The following is a 19,688-nucleotide window of genomic DNA, read 5'->3' as shown; positions in this document are numbered from 1 at the left end:
GTGAAGCTTGACCTCTTTATATTTGTTAGCAGCACTACTGGCCCTGTTCATGGTCATACAAGAGTCTGAAGTAAAGAAGAGGAAGCATTAAGGAAGCAAATGTTTCTAAAACAAAATACATTGTAATCAGTCCCACCTCCTACATATCTAAGGCTAAAAATAATATAACCAAAATATGAGCCACTCATGTAACAGTTTTGCCTTCATTGTCTGATATAACCAGAAAAAGAAGCAGCAATTCAAGTTTTCTCACCTCTACTAGATTTATAAGATGTAGGAAAAATTCCTGTGCATCTTGTTGTCTATTAGAGGAAAATTCTGGGTGGCCTTTACTTATAAAAGCTTTGAACATTCGAGGAGATATTCCATTGTGTTGAGGCTAAATGAAAGAGAGAAAAACCATTTAAAAAGGGATTTTTATTCAATCATGAACCAAATATCTCAAAGTTACTCCACTAAATCTATCTATGGCCCATTTCTGGCACTGGAGGAATGATAGCTTCCATTTCACCTATTTTTCCATTTTAATAAAAATGGGAAGGGTCCTGAAACAAGAGCTGGGGGGATTTAGAGTATGTTTTATGGCTTAGTTCCTGCAAAACTCACTTTACCTGTCCTTTGGCAATTGGCATTTTAGAGAGCTTACTGGAGGTTTTTAAAGGTTAGTAGTTTTCAGCAAGGCTGAAAGCCTACATTGTTATATAACATTTGATATTGCTTTCAGAACCCTGTGCCAGAGCACTGTGTATCAGCTGGCAGCTTTCCTCAGGACAAAACCTTTCCAGAGAGCTGTGCAGAACCAAGCAGAGAACATCTAATGTGTGCAGCATGCATTCCCAGGTGAGTTGTTAAGAGCAGACATGGATTTGCAATTTGCAGGTGTTGGTCATGTTGAAAAACCATAACTTACTGCCTTTGGCCATTCAGTTACATCAGGAGCAAACTGCCCTAAATTAGAAAATCTCTGGCTTCCAAGACAGTCCTGGTTTTGACTTTCTAATCCTTTGTACCACTTTAAGAACCTCTCCAACCATTCCAGATCCTCAAGACAACACTGGCTGTTATGCCTTTCAAATAACATTTTTGAATGGCTGTTAAAAACTCAGCCAATTTCATTCCTTACTACATTTGCACTGTCATAGGAATATAAAAATAGCAAAAGCAGCATGAAATGGAAGCTATATAAAATATTGGAAGAGAATTTTTTTTCTTTGCTTTACCAGGGTGCAGTATTCCTAGACCCACTGAAATCAGAAGCAGATTCTCATTTTTAAATGCTTTTTTCAATTTTTGGCAGTGCACTACCAACCACATCAGGCCAAGATGATCCTTAAAGGCTCTCATCAAGAGACAGAGATTCTGTATTGCTTGGACAGAGAGATGTTCTGGGGATTTCTGCATCCTGGGTTATGCATTGCTTCAGTGTCCTCCAACTGCTTTTCATCAAAACTAGGACTGGGGAGAGAAGTGCATAAAGCAGCTCCCATTGCAGCATCCCAGGCTTCTTCCTATGCCAGAAGCAGGGATGTGGCACACTGCTGTATAATGCTGTAAAATGCAGTGAGTTTGGAATCAAGCCTTGTTTCCACCTATACACTTTGTACCCAGCCACTTCAGCAGGAAGAGGAGCATGCCCTGTGTGACAGACTGCATAAAAAGGATTGAATCTTGCAATCTCACCTCAAGGACAATAAAAGGGGGAGAAAAAAAAAACCCCAAACCCAGAAGAAATGTTAAAACTCGAAGCAGAAAATCAAGCCCTGGCTGATGACTCTTTAGGCATTCAGCCTCTTTGTAATCCTCTTAATTTTAAAAGTGGGTCCAAGGAAAATGCTGTCCTTTCCAGGCTAAACTTCTGTGGTGAAAAATTTCAGCTCCACAGTACCACGAATATTTACTGAATACCTGGCATATTTTCCCCATCAACAATTGCAAAACAGTTTAGCTAAACATAGATTGTGCTGGACCACTGCAGATCTCATATGAATGCTTTTACAGGCAACAACTCCCCAAAACTTTGGATGAATTCCAAAGGCTCAGAAAGATTGAGAACTTCTTTGCATGTAGAAGAGAAAAAAAAGTAAAGGAATAAAAGGTAAATGAATAATTGATATTATAGACACAAAGCAGAAGCACTTAAAAACATTTAAGGCCAAAAATGCTAAGCAAACAAAAGAAAAAGTAGCATCCTTAACATGAAAAAAACCATAGGTTTGTATTCCAAGAGTGAAGGAATAGAGAAAAATATCTATATCTGACTTTTTCTGTAAATAAATCATCAATACAATAAGCAAAAAAACTGCAAAAGCTGTTTCGATTCCTAATAAATGCTCTGAATGTATTGATAAGGATGCTTCATGCATGTAACTTCAGCTTCATTAAACTGAACTAATGAACACAAGTACTGTTAAATGTCAGTAGATGCCTACTACAACCTGACAGAGTTTTATCCCATCTGTCATTAAAGAGTTCTCAATATCTCATCTAATAGTGGCTGCTGAGCTAAACATGGAGATGCAGCTTTATTCCAAGGATTCAGATCCCTGAACTCCCAGCACAGTATTTTCCAGTCACATTCCTGTTCAGGAAAGCAGGTCAGTCAGTACCCATAACTCAATGTATGGAGTTTGCTGAAATCTGTCCCACTATTCCTTCGCCCCAGGGTTGATTAACCTTGAACTTTATTTAATGGGAACAAGCAGCATTCTTTTGCTGTTCCAAAACAATGAACTGCCACTGTACAAAGCAATTACCTGGGAGACATACAACTTCCAGGTTGTGCAAACTACACTGCACCAGATGCTCTGTCTGTCCAAAATTTTATTGGCATTCTGATTTCATGAGAAATTCCCATGTCAATAATTGATAGATTAAGGTACAGAAAAATATCTGTTTCTGTGGCAACCACCATCATCCCTCTGTGGCAGAAGCATGCATTACTCCTGTGGCTCTGCATGGCCCCTCCATCTCCAAAGCCTCCAGCACCACCTAATCCTGTATTACCTTCTCCTGAAATCAAGTGGAGTATTGTCAGATACAATTCTTTACCTCTTCATTCTTTCAGTAATTTAAATAGGGTTTAGAAGTTTGCTTCCAGGCTCTGGAACAACAATAACATTGTTGTTGTTGTTGTTCCTCAGAGAAGATAAACATTGGTTGCAAGTTGTGTGAACATTTGCACTCATCGCTGGAGCAGCAGAGCACTTTATCAGCAGAACCAGTGCTTGCTTTGATGCACTGCACAAATAGTGCCTGACTAATTTATCCCTGACTTAGTAATCTCCACATTCCACCTTGCTAAGCATCCCATCCATGCTGGACCCACACGAGTTCCTCAATGCCCAGCACCTGTTCCCTTTTCTCAGGATATCACTTTTACCTAGTTACCAGTGGCTGTACAAACTCAGGCAAATACCTTGTGTTCTTCTTTCATCACCTGCTCAATGAGCTCAGATTTCATGGGTGGCTTAGAGTATTGGCCTGAAAGGAGGCCATGTCCCAGTTTAGCCCTGTAAGGAATAAAGTGGAGGAGTGGAAACAAACATGTGAGAAAACCAGAAAATATTTACTTCAAGCAAAAAAAATTCAGTTTACTGCTTTTGACTCCTTGATGAACATCACTACCATCACTGGAACTAAGTGGTCAAATCTCAATCTCCCTGTGCCACATCTCACTTCTGAGCTCCTGAAAAGGTGTTCTTTTGCTCTGCCATTAAATAATTTCTATTCTATTTAACCTGACCAAGTAAATAACTGAGAAATCTCACTTACATCTGAGTATTGAAATCTTGTGTTGGATCAAGAGGGGAGTAGTCAAATATTCGTGGAAGGTTTCCCACATACCTGGGCAGCAAGAACAAAGCAGAAACATTCAAATATTGCAGCTTAATGATTCAATCTATCCCCAATGAGTGCTTCTGTCATGCAAAAATAATGGTAAAAAATTTAGAAATGGACATTGAGGTTTTACTTGGAAGCTTCTAGCTATAAAGAATATGGCTGTGTTGTTTATCTGGAATTTACATTCCATTCCTTAATCTTGCAAATGCTGCAGGATGGTGTTGGTCAAAACCACAGAGCTAAGACCCAGTGTACCATTTGCTCCCAACCAATGTAACCAAGTAAATTCAAATTTGTATCAGGACAAAAATATGTAAAAAGAACATTTCTATTGAGTTTCACAAGAGAAGCAATTCTGATAACACTGAGGGAAACATTGCTCTAGCCAGCTTGTTGGAAAGTGAAATATTCAGCAGCACTTTCTGAGCATTGGCTGCCCTTGAGCACAGGAAAATCCAGGCCGGGTAGGTATGGCCATGGTGCTGGTCCTCCTCTCATCAAAAATCTCCCCTATTCTGATGACACTAAGTCCTCCAGGTAACTCCCAGGACCATGCTGTGGAAAACGATCTTCCTTAATAAAGTCCATTTTGATATTTTTCAACAGTGGAGGTAGAAAAGCTGGCATTTAATGAATCTACAGACTGTACTCCATATGGCTAACAAAGAAAATAAAAACAAGTTTTCTCCTTCTTCTTCTCCAGAAGGTAATTTCTAACATGAAAACCTGTGAGGTTTTCCAAAATCTGAAAGCTTCACTTCCAGCACATACACTAGTGCTGCTTTAGAAGGAAAGGGCACTCTGAATTTTATTTCAGACCATGGACTGTCCTTTATAAAAAGGCTTCTCTCATGGAGTGACATGTTCAGTTTTGAACAGTCGGGAGTATTTAATATTTTTCTGTTGTATTTTTGTCCTTTTACTCTTTTAATTGTTCAGTGGAAGAATACACTATTCTTGTCATTATTATTTTTTTAATTTTAATTAAAATGTGCCTCTGATGGCTTCCCCCCTTAGCCAGACCTGCATGCAGCAGGTGCAGTGTTTTCCAGTAGAATGGATCAATATCAACATGTTTGTGCCAGTTTTTGACACATATCACACAGAATGATTCCTGGCACAGGCAGTACAAACCCCCTAATATGATAATGATGATACCCAGGTAAGCACAGATATGTGCATCTGTATATACAAAACAGAGACTGAGACATCAAATTTCCAAGGTGGCAAATGATTTCCCACCACTGAAGTTGAGACAGTTTGTTTTTCTTTCAAAGGCAGATTGGGTTTTGTGTTCCAGCCTTTTCCAGAACAGACCAAAACAATCACTAAATCCTTCAAGCAGCCACTGAACTGACTGAAAGAGAGCTGTTTGCAGGCAAGACAAAAATTAAATCACCATTTTTCTCAGAAAAAAACCGAATTGATGAATGCAGCAGCTAGTGACAAGAAGCAGTTTGGAGCTACTTACGCCCGCTGGAACTCTGGGATGCTGAAAATGGCTTGCATGACAGCATTGAGGTAGCAGCTATTCCCCAGGTTCTTCATGCCAGTGTATCCTGGGCCATACATGGGCTTGAGTTTCACACCAGCTTCCTGAATCACTTCCCATTCTGAGACTCTTGGCTTTATGTCATTATCTCTTAGCCCATTCTCTGTCTGAAAGCAACAAGATTTTCATCTTAGTCTCTTTAACTTCTGCCATAATTATGCTGCTGCCACCAACTTTGTGAGCTATACTCCAAGAAATGAAGAGCCAAATCAATGGGCAAAGGGAGGTAAATCCTGCATGAAGGGGAAGATGAGGGTCAGAAAGCCAGCAGTTTGTTCCTTCAGTGCACCCTTAGCTCTTTAGCACAGCCACTGGCACTGAGTGCTCCCACTTGTGACCTCAGTCCCAGCTGGGAGCTTCACTTCTCTCAGGCCTGTGACCTCAAGCCTCAGCATCAAACACTGCATTTTTTCAGGTTTCCTGTTCCATTTGTAATGGTCAGGAATAGCTGCTGCTGTAGAAGCTGCTCGTAACAAACAAACCACATGAAAAGCTGCAGATCCAAGAACTCTTCCCTTCTTTCAAATGGTAAAAGCCAATAATTTGTGACACTGAAGTTTCTCCCCTTTACACTCAGCCTTCAGCCTGTAGGTGCAGGTCACCATAGTGTCATTTACTGCTGGCACTGCTCTGTCACTTCTCAAAGAATTCTCAGACCAAAGACCAAAGGTGAAACCTTTGCAACAGCTAAGATTCGGTTTTCAAGGCTCCTGAGTAAAGCAGATTTTTCAGAATGATTTGGATAAAAGAAACTTTGTATTCGTGATCCTGGCAAGCACATTAGTATATTAAAAACATTATTAGTATCATGAAGACTTTTGAAAACAGAGTTTAACACTTCTCTATCATTTCAATTAATATCACTTTCTCATCACTTGGACAATTAAATACACTTAATCAGTAGCAGGTTTGTTCCTTTTTAAATTTTCATGTTCTCCAGGTAATGACACTAGGTTATATGCTTGTGTTAAAAAAATAAAACCAAATACAACAAACCAAACCAAACAAAAAAACCAACACAACCACAAAAACCACACCTGCCTTTATAAGCATATCCTATTCTGATTTCCTACAACATTTAAAGAGAACTGCAATCAACATCCACTAAGACACAAGTTAGTAAAAGTACTTATTTACTAATACAGACACACACAGAGAATCCTTTTTCCCCAGTCCCTTCCTAGCATGTCACACCTTTGACCATGCTGTTTTCTAGACTTGAGAGAATGTATTTTTCTCACTTTCTAATGTATTTATTGACAAGACCTTAACTGAAATTTACATAAATAACTTTCAGCCACTTTTTAAATTATCCATTGCTTAGCTTCTTTTTGCTTATGAATTGTATGTGTTTACACATTCAATTGGCTTTCCTTCACTCACTGTAATTAAATGTTCCAGACATTCTTCTCTAATTCAGTGAGGTTTTTCATCTTGAAGACAAAGGGTACATCACACAGAAAAAGTGAAAAATGAAAACTAAAGACCACAAGGTACCTCTTTCAGAAGGTAATTTTTGGATTTGAGAGCAATGATTTACTCAGAACTCTGACAGTGACCCCCAGATTAGCTGGCTGAACTTTACAAAACTGAATACGGTCCTAACAGTCTGAAGGAATCATAAATAAGCTGTCATTCTTCTGTTTCTCTCCCCCTGCAAGTGAACAAAGAAGTGAACAACAAGCTAAATAAAAGATGGATTTCCTACCACTTGCATCTGCAGCATATCAATTCCAAAGTGTGCCAAGTGTTTTGCTATATGTGGATCTAAAACCGGCTCCTCTTCGTCAAAGGAATAGACATCTGCAAAAGCAGAGAGAAACCAGTGAGCCCCAGTATCAAATGTTATCCCTTCTCTTTGTTTACCAACACTGACACAAAATGCCTTGTTCATATTCTCCAAGTTTGGTTCTGGTCAGCAGAGAAGTGCACAGACAAATACATAGCACAGTAAATATCTTAACACAATCACCTCAAGCACTTTCCTCAAAAGAAATCATATGCCTCCACAGTATTAAAACCTAAAAACATTTATAGGGATCATAATATTTTCTCTCCCCAAAACAAGCAATTTGTAGGGAAAGCAAGGAACAGGGCATGCAAAGCCAGCCCACATTTTGAACATGACAACAAGAGGTTATAACATTCTGTAGAGCTACTAGATAGAGACAGATGCATTAAAGCTGTGAGTATATCACACCAACTCACTACCTGCAATAGTATTTTAATTTTTAGTACAATTTAAGAAATCCACTTTTGCCCTTTTCACATAGAGATGCAGGAAGAACAGAGAAATTCTTTATTGGAATAAAGAGGGTTTTTGTTGATTACGCACCACTGGATTGAACTTCCAAGATGAATCTAACTTTGTGGTTAGACAGAAAGGCTGATTTTCTGAGTGAGGTGTCTTGCTTTGTTGTACGGGAGATTTAGATTTCAGTTCTCTATGACAGGCCCTTATAGCCTAAAGTAAAAGCTCATAAACATTCTGGCAGGGCAAAGTTCAGATTGTGAAAGAAAGCAGTATGTCTAACAACAACATCTTCAATACTAAACCAAGTTTAATAAATCCAGAAGAAGGACAAAAATATTGAGAGCAGAAACATTCTTTTTTAGAGTTTACCTATCAAGTCCGATAATGACACTGAGTTCAGAGCAGGTTTCACCTACATGAACAAATAACAATAAAGCTGTAGGCATCATACAAGGCTAGAAGTTGTAAGAGATGCACTTGTAAGACTTGAACAGGCTTTGCATCTTTTCTCTGATCAGGTCTCTACCTCTGTAGTCAAGGAGGTGTCTCATCATACCAAAATCCAGAACCCCTGTGCCAGCCTCCCTGCATTTCCCTCAGGCACGTTTCCTCCACGCCCAGCAGCTTCTCACAGTGACCTTGCTCCATAAAACCAGACCTAGGCTGACAGAAAAAGCTTAACCAGGAGAAACGAAGAGAAGCAAACTCAGGAGGAGACAGCAGGAGCACAGATGAAGGCTGTTCACAGCACAAATATCACTCTGGAAGGTCCTTACCCCTCAAGGCATTCTCCTTGAGATCTGCTAGTACCAAACCCACACTGAAATGATAGATTGAAAGTTAGCCAAGAACTCAAACACTAACTTTTAACATTGACCAGCACTATGGAAAACCTCTCTGGGCAGGGAGCTGTGCTTTGAGCTGTGCTGCCAGCTGCTGATCAGCCAGCAGATGCCCCACTAACACTGGTGCCCATGACCTTTGTGGCATGTGCATGGCTGTAGCTGCCCATCTGCTGGAATTCCACTGTGTGGTAGCAAATGCACCCAGAAGACATGACTGCTCATCCACACACATGGCATCACAACGTTCCCATAGCATTCTGGTGAGGTCACAGCACAGACAGATGATCCCAAAAAGTTCAAACCCCTCATGGAGTGAGATTACACAGCAACAGAGCTTGGGTGACTGGTTTCAGTGTGGAAACTTTTGATATGGTTTTCCCTCTGCTCTGGCAACTGCAGAGAGCAAATCACCTGGGACTACTGGCCCAGAGCAGCAGGAGTGGAGCACAAGACTAATATTGTGCTCAAGCCCAGCTCGTGCCTTACTTCAGTACTTTCTGCTTAAACTATGGGAAAAAGATAGCATTCACTTGTTTAAAAAAATCAAAGAGAGGATAAGAGCTGCCAAACACAGGTGGGCAATGCTGTCATACAGACTCTGGTAGATGAGGAGTATAGAGAAGTCAGCAAATGTGACATGCAAGAACCTGGTGTCATAAGAGTGAGAAAAGGGGAAAAGGGAGGAGTGGAAAGGGGGGAAAACCCACCAAGATAAATCTGAGACAGGCAACACAGAATATTATTAAACAGAGAAAAAAATCATAGAATATGCTGAGTTGGAAGGGACATATCAGTATCATCCAGTCCAACTCCTGGCCTTGTGCAGGACGCACAAAGAATCCCACCACGGGCTTGAGAGTGTTGCCCAAATACATCTTGATCTCAGGCTTGATGCTGTAGCCAGTTCTCTGCAGAGATTTTTCCAGTACCCAACCATTCCCTGGGTGGAAAACTTTTTCCTGATAATATTTTCCTGATAATAGTCTTTATGATTCATATTATTTTAAGAAGATAAAAATGTCAATGCTACATGACTTCATTCTCTTTCACAACTCAAGATTTACACCTGTTCTGACTGTGCAGACATCTCTCCTTCCTACTTAGATGATAACACTGTCCCTAAAGAAAGAAGTGGCTCAGGATCCCCACAAAAGTATCTGACAATTGCTAAGAGCAGCATCCACAAAGCAGCTCCTTCAAGCACCAATCACAAGGGGTTTCCCATTGACACGGCCCAATTCCATGCCCCAATCTGTTCCAAACAAGCAACCTCACAGTGACTGAAAATAAAATCCAGTGGCACTGCCAAGAGAGGCAGCAGGTAGCACAGCCTGCCCAGTGCTCAACCTACTGAGGCAAACAGCTCTTCTGACTCCCTGGTGCATCCTGTCCAAGGTGCAAGAGTGGAAGAGAAGCTTGGTTCAGTGTCTGCCCTGATCCCAGATGTGTCTGCTGACAGAATGCTATAAAATGGGAATAACACCTCAGGAACCTTTCACAGTGTACACAGCACAGATTTCTCAGGGCAAGACAAAAAGCTCTCCTCTGTGTACACACGGGGTGAGTGTCAGTGGAATACTGGCACCACCTCCTTCTCCTTCCTACTGCTGTGAAAAAGGAATAAATTATGTCAGGACAGGGACCAGTGCTTATTACTCCTGTACCATCACCTCTTCACCTTTAACCCAGGGAAGCAGAAAACAGACAGATTTTGTGTCACCATCAGCCAGAGAGCCTCTTTGCTGAAGCTCATCTATCACCCAGCCCCATTGAGGGGTTATGAGGACCACAGAAATATAGATCAGAGACAGAATAATTACTGAGAAGGAGCAAGGAAGGTTGGGGGAGGGAAGGCTTTTCTATAGGGAAACCAAGTAAACATCATCCAGAAGAGCAAAGGTCTGTGGAGAACAGCTGGTGCCTCTCATTCAGAGGGAAGGATGACAGCCTGTCCTTTGTTATCCCAAAGGCCACATAGGAGAGGAAGCAGCTGATCAGTGGGAGGCACAAGGACAGAAGCCATAAGGAAACAAGTATTGCTGCTAAAGATGGGAAAGAAAATAAAAAATTCTGGAAAAAAAAACCCACTACAGAATATCCTGTTTGTTTTGTAGATACAGTTGAAAGCTACAGCTGGGCAAATCCTAAACACCTTCAATAACTGAGAGATTTGGATAGAAATTATCTAAGGCCAGGCTCATGCAAGGAGATAACATTCCATCTGGGAGAGAAAAAAAATGGTTTTTGCTTAGTGTTTCTGTGGCACAGCTGGTCGAATGTGACTACAGTTGCCTTTCTTCAACACTGAATAGGACTTAGAAAAGCTCTCAACTGATGCTTGTTAAAAAAGGGGCTGCTCTAAACAGCAATATTTCATCTCTGTAGTCATAAACACCAAAGCCAAAATATAATCATGCTATGTGTTCTTCCATTTTTACTTCTCCATGCAGCTGCAACAAAAGATCTCTTTCCTTATGACTTTTTCAGCTCCTCATGTTTTTATTCCATCTAATCCTCACACACCATAATCCCCTCCACAGCAACGCTGCAGAACATCACACTTGGAGAATATGCAAACAAGGATACAGCTACAGCTTTTTCCCCCCTCTCAAGATCATCACACATTTTACAAACGAGCATCACAGCAGCCCCACGAAGACGAGTGTTCCTTCGATTGTTTCAGCAACATTTTGTTTAAGAAGGAAAAAGAGGAGCTTCCACTATGATTTAAAAATCCATACATGCTGTTACAAACAGACTTTTAAATTTTAAAAGCTCATTACCCTGCTGTTGTTTCTTTGTTACAAAAATATAAACCATCTGTGGTAGGAAATGTAGCAGAACTAAAAAATATTGTTTCTCCAGAGTCTGTTGTAACAGACTAATACCATTCTTATGTTATAAGCCTAGTATTATGCAAACATAACAAAAGTATTTACAGAAAATATAAAATGAGCAGACAGCACAGGTATGGGCTTTCTCAGAATGGAGTGTGTGTCATCCCTCTAACCCTGACCAACATTCACACGCTCACAGAGCTCCTTTCCACACCTGAACACTTGCACAAACCCAGACACACGTAGTCAGCCCCATGCACAGAAGGTACCTCAGGTCAGAACACGCCCCGTGGCTGACCTGCTCCATCAGGAGTGATGGTTCCCAGCTTCACTGCCAGGGGGTAGCCTGTCTCCCTGTAGTGCTCCATGGCGTGCCCGTTGCCCCCGCTGCCGTCGAAGAACCACTTCCCACAGAGCACGGAGCCGTCCGTCAGGTTCAGCCACAGGTTCTCCCGCAGGTCACACCTGGAGCACTTCCAACCACTGCCACACACAACAGGGAGAAACAGCAGCAACAGGTGAGGCAGGAGACAGCTCTGTATCTCCCATGATGGCAGGTGGAACCAACCCACATGCCCAGCCCAGAATCACGCAAGGGAGCCAAGGGCTGAGTTCCTGTCTTTAGTTCAGTTACCCTGGACTGAACTAGAGAGCCTACAATGAACAAACCTTGTTGCCCTCACCTGGGGGGAATTCTAACACCATTGTCTAACTGTACAAGTGTTTTAGCATGTTTAGATGCCTGCAGCTCTTCTTCCCAGGAGTCAGGTTCCTGCTTCCTGTAGGGTGATTTTGCACTGAGCAGTGCATCACAAGCTATCGTCACCTGGAAGACAAATGGATGTCAGTCAAAGCCTGACACGACTCAGTGACTGGACAGAACCTGGCATTCAGCCTATTTCTAACCACATACAGAACTGCTTATCAGTAGGGCTATTTATATACTCAAATATGCATCTAATCTTTTAGACTGTCATCATTATTTTAGCAGGAGAGTAAGCATGTGCGCTATGTGAGCTTTCCTAGGACAAGTTGGCACCATAATAAGGGAAGAAATACAGGAGATAGAAGGAAGTCCAAGAAACAAAGGAAAAGATCACTTTTTTAAATGACTGAGACTCTAATATAGCTGGTAAAGAATAATCTTTATGTTCAAACAAGCACTGCACATAAGAAAACAAGGCACCATCTTGACAAAACCAGAAACAGGAGACAATTCCTACAACCACTTCCACTCACTGACCAGTGCTGGTAGCTCTTCTATGTTGGGTAATGAGATTTCATAGTGATCAGGAAAGATAACAAGTTTTGCTTCATCCTCATATTCAAAGTCATCACTGTTCAGATCACTGCTTATCTCCAGATCTGGAAAACAAGATGGGCAATGTTAGGAAACTGTCCCATGATCAAGGTTCCAAAACTGTGACAGGGGTACCACTATAAACACTGCTTGTCTGGCATCAGCCAGCTAGAAATATTTGTAAAACCCTGATCTAAACTGAAACCTAACCATCCTTCAAGAGAATGTTCTGAGGACCAGAATCTCCACTTAATGCCATCCCCAGTCACAGATACATTTGGTTTGGCCTCTCTGCAAGCAGTGCACTGTTGCAGACATTGCATTCTGCAAAGCAGCAAACAAAATTCTGCTCCTTTTGGACAAAATTAGGATGCCATACTGCTGTGTCTTTTACCCAGAATCTTGAAATGCTATAAAGCATGGAGACCAAGTCACTCCACAGGCCCAAATTGCAGAGGACAAATAAAAAGAGCACCCCATATTTTCCAGATCACAGACCTGTCTGAAACGTGCTGTGGCTCCCATCCATCTTGGACCTGTGGCCTTTCCATAAAGATGTCCATGGCTGAAGTATTCCTGTGTCTCATCCATAGTCTCAAATAGCTACAGCAAGTACAGTAACACCAACAAAATCCCTCTCTTGCTAACTCCATTCTCTAATCAGGGTAACTATCTGCTTAAAAACCACTCATTAGCTACTAAAGCTTTCCTTTGAAGATCAAGCCTTCCACAATGTTTGTGTACATTTTCCTTACAGTGTAAGAATGACTTCTTTTCCTAAATATGAGCCTTGATCAAGCAACATCAGCTAAAATGTTTGCCCAGAAATATGTGGACCCAGAGAGAAGCAGGAGGGTATATTGGGAATTAAATGGCTAGTGTTTGTGTCTCTAACTCCATGAAAAAATACAATTATTAATTAAATATCACATAGTGACAAGACTGAGTAAAACCTTGTTATGTTCTCCTAGGACAAATTAAAAATGGAAAACCAAACATGCACATGTCAGAAATTTTGCAAGATTCAACTGCAAGAATTGCCCAGGCAAGGATGGGATTTTCTGGATCCTTCTCCCATCTGGACGTGTGGGATCCACTGTATTCTGAGGTACCAGTCACTGACAGAATGAGGGTCAACCAAAACAAGAGATGTGGGAGCAGTATCCAAAGCTGGCTCTCAATTCCCACCCTAGTACAAGCAGATGCTTAATGAGTCACTTGATCCTAAACGAGCATTGGCAGCAACCACTGCACCCTGGGAATGCCTGAAATCTCAAATGTATGTTTGGGACAGAGGTGAGGATGACAGAAGCCAGACTCAGAAAACTCAGCTCTCTATTTACCCAGAGAGCAGTAAAACACTGAGCAACCCAAATGATAAAACAAGTATCAAAATCTATTTTAACTTGACCTGGAAAGAACAGCTCTTGAGAGAAACATCAACTCCAGGCTGATGGTGCACACAGAAACACATCTCAGGGGATTTTCACTTAATGCCAGAAATTTGGCGGCGGCCAGCACAACAAAGCCAAAAGTACTGACCCCCTAAATAGGAGAGAGGTTCCTCAGGAGGATAAAAGCTCAGGTTTGGAGGCAGGGGAAGCTGTTGCAGGGCTGTGGTCACACAGTGCCTCAGCCACCAGAGGGAACCTGGCACCAGCTCACAGCTCTGGGCTCTGGGGACGTGTGTGACACCGGCTGATCTTCACTGCCTTGTGCTCTGGACATTAACTTAAAGCACCTGCAAGCCCCTTATAGAAACAGCAACGATATGGTTGCCTGTGTTCAAAATTCAGACGCACACTGCAGCTCATCTCCCCAGGCAGACAGCAGCCAAACAGAAGAGACTGCAGTGCTGCTGGCCTGACCTGCATCTGAACCAGTGATCCAGGGATGAAAGACAGGGGATCCTATTAGCAATCATCTGCTGGCACCTAAGGACTTCACATGCTTAGGAGCACCAGCCTCCTGTGTGCAATGGGCAGGGAAGGGAATTTCCTTTTTACTGCTCAGGCTTCATGCCATTCATACCAGCAGAAAAGCAGAAAACAGTGTCCCATCAGCATGGGACTCTTTCTGCCTGACACACCGATATGGCAGCACCCACTTGTTATTTTAAAGGATGCACAAAGCTTCCTAACAGTCCTGAGAAACACCATGAGGATTTAAAATTCCACTTTTAAAGGTGACCATCTAAAACTGGTATACTTCCCAACACCCAACACCCACACCCTCTGACTAGGAATTAAAAGGCACTGCCTTATCACTCTGAAGACAGTTTCTCAGGGTCCAGACCCAGTACATAAGAGTGGAATGGACTTCTAGGGTCACAGACTGAAATCCCTCCATACAGAGCAGGTGACCATATAAACAAATCCCTTTTAGGGACACTCAGAGGGACCCCTTAATGATGTCACCTGAAAACACCCAGATCACCCTTAAATTTTTAAATCTTAGCTTGAGAGACATAGCTGTTACATTTGGTAAGAAATTGTACCTGTATTATATTTTCTGTGCCTGTGCAAGGGCCAGCAAGGCTGAGATAGCATGAGGGCAGAAGTAATAAAAACAGATGACTGACTTCAGAAGGCAACAGAGCCCACACTAAATGTGGACAGAATTTGACCCTGAAGCCACTGGGCATCCTGTGCAGTCTGCAGATGGCTTCTAGTGCAGAATTTTTGGGAGGACTAAGAGTAACTACAGAGAAAAGGAGTAGGGTGAAATCTACTTGCAAAAGGAGCATATTTGATTAAAAATTACTCTACCGCTAAAGACCAAAAAGCATGAACTTTCAAGCACTATACTTCATCCAAAGTTGTTTCTTGATCAAGGATGTTCTTCAGAAGGCCAAAAAAAGGCTTTATTCAGTTCTGAGACTGAGCCACAAAACAACCAGCCAGTTTGTAATCCTTCCAAGGAGTGACAGCTTGATGGTCAAGGCCCATAGGACATTGTTTGCCTTGCAGTGGAGTAACACCTTTCTGGTGCCTCCTGAGATCCTCAGTTCAGCCCTTTGGCCACCAAAACCAAACATCCACAGGTTGTAAGTGTTGTGTTGGAAGGGCAGGCAAAGCAAAGCAGCAGACACCTCAAGGCAGAGGCTCAACTGGCGCTGATATTTTGGGTGAGTGGTCAGTAGAGTAAATTTACTGCACCTCACAAGGCATCACTGAGTGACGGTGAGAATGTGCTGCTGCTGAACTGACTGAAAACAGCAGCTGGGAGAGACACTACTGTAATGTAAACCAACCCAGCAGAGGGGAAGAGAAGGAGTGGATGTGTCCAGATCAGATTTAGACAAGTTACCAACTGACTGCACTAATAATAGGGGCATAAAGGACTCCAGACAGGACCCCCAAACAGGATTTCCTGCGCATGTGGATGTGCCTGTGTGCGTGTGAAAGGGAATGCAAACGTGAAAATTGAATGAGGGTGTTGACTAGCAAGTCTACAACTACTTTTGAAACCCTAGAAAGACATCTTAGGAATCTGGGCTTGATCCTGCTCTCGCTGAAAGCAATGGACAAATTCGTAATGACTTGGGAAACCTGGGTCTTTAAATCAAATTATTTCTTCCTGCCTCTAAATAATAGTGAATTGCATCAGTAGCACTTTGCAAACTATAAGCTACTCAGGTAATTTGTTTTCAGGTATTTGTTTTGTTTTACTCAGTTAATTTGTTTTGAATATTAGCTTCATCAGATGAAATATAACAGAAGAATTTTTTAAATTTTTTTCCAGTCATAACATTTTCCTTTGCAGAAAAATGAAAAGTAAAATTTTCTACAAGGATCACTTGGCCGATTCACTTCTTGTAAAAGAACATTCAAATTGCTTGCTACATCTCCAAAGCCTTTTTGTTGTTTCTATTGCTAGGTAAGACCTCATCTCTTGCATTTCTGGCACAGTCACATGTTAAGCAAGCAAAACTAAACCATGAAAATTCAAATTCAGAACTTTTTTGACAGCAGCATTAGACTGTGTTGACCTAGTCTAATTTTCACAGTTCTACCCAAACCAGCAAACTCTTATGAATTTGTAAGTGTCTGCTCACCATCCTGTACGCAATTCAAGCATACATGGCAAAGCTAAAAAGCAACAACTAATCAGTTCTACTGCTGCTGCTGGGGAATATGCATTATTTTACCAGGCTAAATTGCAAAAATATTGTCAGAAAATGCTTAAATTCTCCTACATGACAACTTTTCATTCACAGATACAGATACAGATACTCTATTTCTGCTTACTCACATAAATATAAACTTTAACTAGAGCTCTTCAGAAGCTCTGCAAACAAAAACATCCTTACTGCAAACAGGGCTCTGCTCCTGGGAGAGACAAAGTGAAGCTGTGGTCAAATCCAGTACAGCTACTCTTAGGAGCAGTCTTTACACTTGGAAACAGTAATCATGAGTCCATCAGCAGGGAGGTGTCATCCAGGAAAAGCTCAGCAAGTTTACAAGTTCTCCCAGACTCTCTAAGTGGAAGTTTTCCTTTCCAAGGTGTCCTGAGACCCACTGGGTGTCACAGATACTCTTCCCAGCAGCAATCACAGATCTGCTGACAGAGCTGTTCATCTGAAGACTTCAAAACACTTTTAATTGATGGTCTGAGTTAGCCCTGACTTTGCTCAAAACAGAGCTGCCACAGCTTGCTGCAGTGGCAGATGATGCTCTGGTAACCAATCTGAGACAGGACATCTGTCTAGGGACAAGTTTTATGACAGTCACTCTGCCAGCTCTGTATAGCCAGCAGTCCAGGCTCTGGCATGGATCAACAGATGCTCAGGAGGAGGGCACCAGAACCAAGCAAAAATGGGGTGATTGCTCCCTCAAGGCAGAGTTCAAATATCTACCTGAGGTGTTTTGTTTGCTGAGGGTGAGGGGTAGTGGTGTTTGTTAGTTGGTTTTGGAGAAGGAAGTAGGGGGAGATAGTGTGTGTAGATGCAGTTTCTCTATTCAAAAGAAAGGTTCACTTTACATTTATAAAGCAAAATTATAGAGAACAAAATATAAAGTGTTGTTTTAGTGGTGTTCCACTTAAATCTCCCACTGCTGCTGACAAGTGAGCTGACATTTCAGAGAACCATTTACCCCATCTCTCTCTCAGAACCACTTCTCTCAGCAGCAACAGCAACTGGGACCACATCCCTGTGCACACACAGACCAAGCACCTCTCTTGTCCTCTTTGCATCTTTCAACTACTTCATCTATTGTTGACTCAGTAGCACCTTAAAAATCAGTTGTAGATTTAACTCTAGGTAATTTTGAATCAACCAGCAAACTCAGTTTCTTCAAGCCCTTTCCAGACTATTTACATTGCATTAATTCTTCATAATTAGAACATTCTGAAATACTCTGCTGGTAACTCCTGAGATAGCATGCTCAGAGGGACTCTGCTGGTAATTATAGTAAAAACTGGATCTCCAATCCCTTCAGCACATGAATCTTCCCCCTAATTCTGCTACCCCTTTTGACCAGAAGCTCATAAGGATGATCACAGTACACCCCATTAACTGAGTTTTTCTTAATTCACACAAAAGGCACTAAGACAGTCTGTTTTAAATATCACCTCAAATTCCCTGAAACATTGCACAGCCTGAGCTGAAGCTGTCATGTCCACACTGTCTAGCAACACCTAAACCAGTAGATTAAAGGCAATTGATATATTTCAATAAAAAATGCTGTTATGCTTCCTGATTACACAGAACACTCACAGCCAACACCCTCCAGTCTTCTCCAAAGAAAACCAGAACCTGATGCACATGTGCACAGGCACACACTTTGCTGTGAATCTTTCCATGTTTAGGGAAAGATAAATACTGCAGCTGACTGGCCCAAGCAGCCTGTGTTTCTATTGCATTTACTAGATAGAAGCAGTGCTAGAAAGTAATCAGTGAGCATCCAAAAGATGTTTTCCTAATACTAAGGAGATTGAAAAGGGTTTAGTATCTTTAATAGTTTTACATCAAAGAGGATTATAACAAGCAATGTAACAAATGCCCAAACTGGACTGACTTTGTACACAAAGCTTAAATCTCTGGGCCTTCAGAGAATTATTGATAGACATGTAGAAACAGAGGGATGTTAGAATTAGCCACTGATCCATGTCTGGTTTTGTCTGCCAGGGCAAGCCCTACCTGGCAGGTCACATACCTGGGTTGTAGCAGCCAGGATACATTCACCATGGGACAGCAGTGTGCCCTTCTGTCCTCTAAGAAGGCCAGAGGTATCCTGGGGGCATTAAGAACAGTGTGGCCACCAGATCAAAAGGGAGATCATCCTCCTCCTCTACTCTGCCCTGGTGGGGCTGCACCTGGAGTATTCCATCAGTTCTGGGCTCCCCAGCCCAAGAAAGACAAGGAATTAATGCAGAGGGTCCATTGGAGGGCTACAAAGATAATTAGGGGACTGAAGCATCTCTCTCATGGAGACAAGCTGGGTCTGTTCAGCCTGGAAAAGACACTGAGAGGAGATCTTATCAGGGCACAGAAATATCTTCAGCTCAGATGCCAAGAAGATGGGGCCAGCTTCTCTCCAGCAATGCCCAGTGACAGAATAAGGCACTGAAATATGGGAAGTTACACCTAAATATGAAGAAAAGCTTCCTTACTTTGAGGGTGACAGAGCACTGGAACAGACTGCCAGGAGAGCTCATGGAGTGTCCTTCTCTAGAGATATTAAAAATATGCCTGGATAGGATCATGTGCAGCCTGTTCTACATGAACCTGCTCCAGCAGGTGATTGGACTTGATGATCTCCAGAGGTCTCTTCCAACCCCAACCATTCTGTGATAGTGCCCAAGGTCACAAGGAGAAAGACAGAATTAAAGCAACCTGTTTAGATGAGATCAGCAGTTCTGAACCAATGAAAAATATTTTGGATTAACAGATAAGACACCAAATTTTGCTAACCACCTCTGCTGCTGTCACATGCAAAATGATCGAATCAGTTACCTCTCTGTGCTTTCAGCTGTGAACCAGGACATGAATAATTCTTTGTTCTTTGCTTTAAGCATAGCCAAAACCAGGAACATCTGCTGATCCAAAGAAATGGAC

At 41.9% G+C, this 19,688-nt stretch overlaps 1 protein-coding gene across 1 annotated transcript in view; it reads right to left on the bottom strand.

The window, feature by feature from the left end:
- The window catches only part of USP13 (ubiquitin specific peptidase 13), a 47,207-nt gene that overhangs the window by 12,095 nt on the left and 15,424 nt on the right, over positions 1-19,688 (bottom strand). Inside the window, exons 4-11 of the mRNA XM_039713456.1 lie at positions 12,572-12,693; positions 12,012-12,154; positions 11,627-11,811; positions 7,101-7,195; positions 5,312-5,499; positions 3,772-3,843; positions 3,416-3,509; positions 254-379 (exon numbers count right to left, since the gene is read on the bottom strand). Of these exons, the coding sequence (XP_039569390.1) occupies positions 254-379; positions 3,416-3,509; positions 3,772-3,843; positions 5,312-5,499; positions 7,101-7,195; positions 11,627-11,811; positions 12,012-12,154; positions 12,572-12,693 (1,025 nt within the window). The remainder of the gene's footprint in view (positions 1-253; positions 380-3,415; positions 3,510-3,771; positions 3,844-5,311; positions 5,500-7,100; positions 7,196-11,626; positions 11,812-12,011; positions 12,155-12,571; positions 12,694-19,688) is intronic.

Source organism: Passer montanus, unplaced genomic scaffold (assembly GCF_014805655.1).
Source record: "Passer montanus isolate IOZ18808 unplaced genomic scaffold, ASM1480565v1 scaffold29, whole genome shotgun sequence".
Classification (NCBI taxonomy): Eukaryota; Metazoa; Chordata; class Aves; order Passeriformes; family Passeridae; genus Passer; species Passer montanus.
The sequence above is the reverse complement of the archived record's forward strand: the minus strand, read 5'-3'. Positions and strand labels throughout refer to the sequence as shown.